Source organism: Culex quinquefasciatus, chromosome 3 (genome assembly GCF_015732765.1).
Source record: "Culex quinquefasciatus strain JHB chromosome 3, VPISU_Cqui_1.0_pri_paternal, whole genome shotgun sequence".
NCBI classification, from domain to species: domain Eukaryota; kingdom Metazoa; phylum Arthropoda; class Insecta; order Diptera; family Culicidae; genus Culex; species Culex quinquefasciatus.
This window is the reverse complement of record NC_051863.1, coordinates 158,738,442-158,741,887: the sequence shown is the minus strand read 5'-3', so window position 1 is coordinate 158,741,887 and position 3,446 is coordinate 158,738,442. Positions and strand designations below refer to the sequence as shown.

Sequence of the window (3,446 nt, the reverse complement as noted above, 5' to 3'; positions counted from 1 at the left end):
GGGCTGATTTTCTTAAACCAAAAGTCATCACATTATAAAGATGAATGAGGTAAATTTAAAGTGGGAGGATCAAGTGAAATATCTTGGACTTGGTTTTGACAAAACCTTACTTACAAGGATCACATTGAAAGTATCCAGGTTAAATGTAACAAATATATTAAATGTTTGTATCCACTTATAAACAGGAATTCTAGACTTTGTCTCAAGAATAAACTGTTAATTTATAAACAAATTTTCAGACCTGCCATGCTTTATGCTGTGCCGATCTGGACAAGCTGTTGCTTAACCAGGAAGAAAAAACTTCAGAGGATTCAGAACAAAATTCTGAAAATGATTCTGAAACTTCCTCCCTGGTTCAGCACCAGTGAACTTCATCAATTAGCCGAAGTTGACACTTTGGATGTTATGTCCAATAAGATAATTGATGCATTTCGACAAAAATCATTGCAGTCTTCAGCTGCATTGATCCGCTCTTTATATAGTTTATAAGTTAGTTTTAAGGTATCCCTTTTCCTTTTGTACATGTAGGACCTCCTACATTTGAAATCACTGAATAGCGAAAGCTACAATATTTCATGAATAAATGAAAGTTGCTAGTATTTAAAATTGAGGTGAAAAGTCATCGTTTGTGATTGGACACTCAATAATATTTTAACTGAATGAATGTACATGGAAAAGAAATTTGAATAAATATAAATTTAAAAAAAAAAATAAAAAAAAAAATACTTGACCGAAATGTCAAGCTCATATTGTCCGTTTCTTTCAAAGGTGCACGCCGCGCGGCATTTCAGAATATGCCATAGACATTGTTGCCAGCGATTTTCTGCACTTTTGGTGCAATATAAACAACAATGCCAGGCGATTCGATGCCGAAAGTGCGGCGCGTCGTTTCGAGGCTGGTTTGCCGCGTGTCGTTCTCGGGAATACGCGCAATATTGTGCGTTTATTCTTTCCATTTTTCATGGGTCTGATGACCGAGCGGGCTAAGGCGCCCGTCTTTACTGTTTATGCTGGGCTTGAATCCCGTCGGTTACAACTTTTTTGTGTTTATGAAAATTGTACATGTGTCTTTTTTGACGAAGGTGATGTGCATCCTTTTGCATGGGATTTTACCATCGCTTCGCTGTGATAATAACAAAATAGAGCACTTTTTTCTGTGAAGTTAAAAAATCCTGCTGCATGTTTCACTCCCCCGTGGTTCTAAGCAATCGATTTTCCGCGATTTTTTGTTCTGAGCTTTTTTTTGTTCAACTTCAGCTCCATCTCAACACCCCAGCTAGTGAAGTCAACACTACTCTCGTGCCACGCCGCTCCGCTGGAAGACGGCTGGCTGGCAGAAATAAATTTAATAGAAATGCTAATTTTTCTTAAGAACACGCCACTTTGCCAGTCCAGAGGCAACATCTCAAGCGTTTCAACCATCGTCGTCTTGGCCGTCGTCGCAGAGATAAAGCTATCAAGTATTCCCATCGCGCAGAGCCCCCGGCCCCTCTCCTGGTGTGGTCCTCTCGGAATCGACGACGAAGAATCCCTTCGTATATGTCATCCCTGCCCCAGGACGACGACGACGGTGTGGGGACGGATTTACTCGGTGAAATTTTGCAGTCTGTTTGTTTGCTGCTAGTATTTTTTCCCCCTTCCTCTCCATTCTTCATGGCCAGGTCTTTTAAGGAATCACTGATTTGCAGCAACATAACACTCTCGCCGCCACACTTTTTGGGCTGCCGAAGAATAACTATAGGGGCATTGAGTCTTTCGATTTGGCTGCACCAGAAGCAGGGCAGTTAGGGTACTGTCTCTGTGTCAACAAATAGTAGCTTTGAGTTTAAAATGTTTAGGGGGGTTCGAAGGTGCATCTTTTGATTTGTAACTAACAAAGAAGAAATGAATAAATCTCGTAACATTCGTCACTTTCGGCCTTATCTGATTCTTGAAATCACAAGACCATTACGTAATAATATGCAAGTTACACGATTGTGTACTTTCATTTTAGTACTTCCTCAGAATAAGCTCATTTAAGTTAATGCCAAGTTTAGATGTCAGAGATTACATGTCACTCAATCTTTTATCATGATAGTTTCATGATAACACTGTGTGGCTCATCTGATCAGCTGGTCTTGTAATAAAACGCTATTCTCCGGCTTTCTTCCGGTCAGTTTTGTTTCGAAGCTGAACCTGACAGGAACATCATGGCGCTTTCACCCAAACTGATTTTGCTCTCATTTTGTGTAAAAATTCTCACAGCATCTGCCTGGGAATCCGCCTGTCCACCATGGTGGGAGCAGCCTCTTCAACCGACATTCCTGCCTCATCCGACGGATTGTAGCAAGTATCTGACCTGTGTGTCTGGCGAAACCGTGACCAAGAGTTGTCCCAATGGGTTACACTGGAACAACCTCCGGAAGATCTGCGATTTGCCCTGGGTTGCCAGCTGCAATCCACGCCCTGTCGACTGCAGTTTTGGCCAGTTGCTGCCGCACGTGGATTGTGACAAGTACTACCTCTGTTTGGATAACTCGAGGAAGGTCGTGCTGTACTGCCCGCAGTTTTTGCACTTCAACGAGCGTAGTAAAAAATGTGTTTATTGGTGGTACGCTGGTTGTGGAGGGTGGACGCCTCCAGCTCCTACGACACTTCCTCCGACCACAGCACCACATCCAACTACAACACAACGTCCAACAACAGTGGCACCTGCTTCAACAACTTTGACCACATCAGCACCAACTACTGATTGGCCAGGAACTACTACCTCGGAAGCTCCTGTTGAAACCAGTACGGTACCTAGAACAAGTCCAGCAACGTCATCAACTGCAATACCTGCTTCAACTACTTTGACCACCTCCGCACCAACTACTACTTGGCCAGGAACCACTACCTCGGAAGCTCCAAGTCAAGTCATCGCGAATTCCATAAACGGTTGATCCTCCTCTTTCTACAGAAGATCATAGTGGTCCTCCGGTTTGAAAAGTAGTTCGTTCAAAGTAAAAACGGTACCTAATCCATCGTCAGGTGGTTGTTCCTCACTTTCATATGTATATTGAATACTTTTAGTAAAAATATCATCATTTCCCGTTAACAACGCTTTCGTCAAAATATCAAATGAGATCCGGCCTCCAAAACATGTATAAATAACACTTAGGGGAAAGTGAGGCAAGTGTAGCAAGCTAAAGAAATGCTCGTTATAACCCATTAAAAACGTTAAAAAATCTGTCGGATTTTTTTTATAATCATCTTATTCCAGGTTAAGACTTGGATAGAACAAGTTTTTAAAAAAATCCTGTTTTCAATGTAAAAAATTGGTTTTATTTTTTTTTTTGGTTTTCCGTACGTTCTACTCAACTAGTTAGGCAAGACGAACAACATGTCAATTTGGAACAATGCATGAAACAACATGTCAATTTGCTAACAATTGATCTGTTATAACTTAGATACATCAGACTGGAATG

At 41.4% G+C, this 3,446-nt stretch overlaps 1 protein-coding gene across 1 annotated transcript; it reads left to right on the top strand.

The window, feature by feature from the left end:
• Positions 1 to 2,175: 2,175 nt before the first annotated feature.
• Positions 2,176 to 3,134, top strand: LOC6045935 (peritrophin-1). Its single transcript, XM_001863177.2, has one exon. It carries the CDS (start codon positions 2,190 to 2,192, stop codon positions 2,919 to 2,921), a length of 732 nt encoding a protein of 243 aa, XP_001863212.2. The 5' UTR covers positions 2,176 to 2,189; the 3' UTR covers positions 2,922 to 3,134.
• Positions 3,135 to 3,446: the final 312 nt, after the last annotated feature.

Coding starts and splice junctions, on each gene's coding strand:
- LOC6045935 (XM_001863177.2), top strand. CDS start 2,190: ATGGCGCTTTCACCCAAACTGATTTTGCTCTCATTTTGTGTAAAAATT.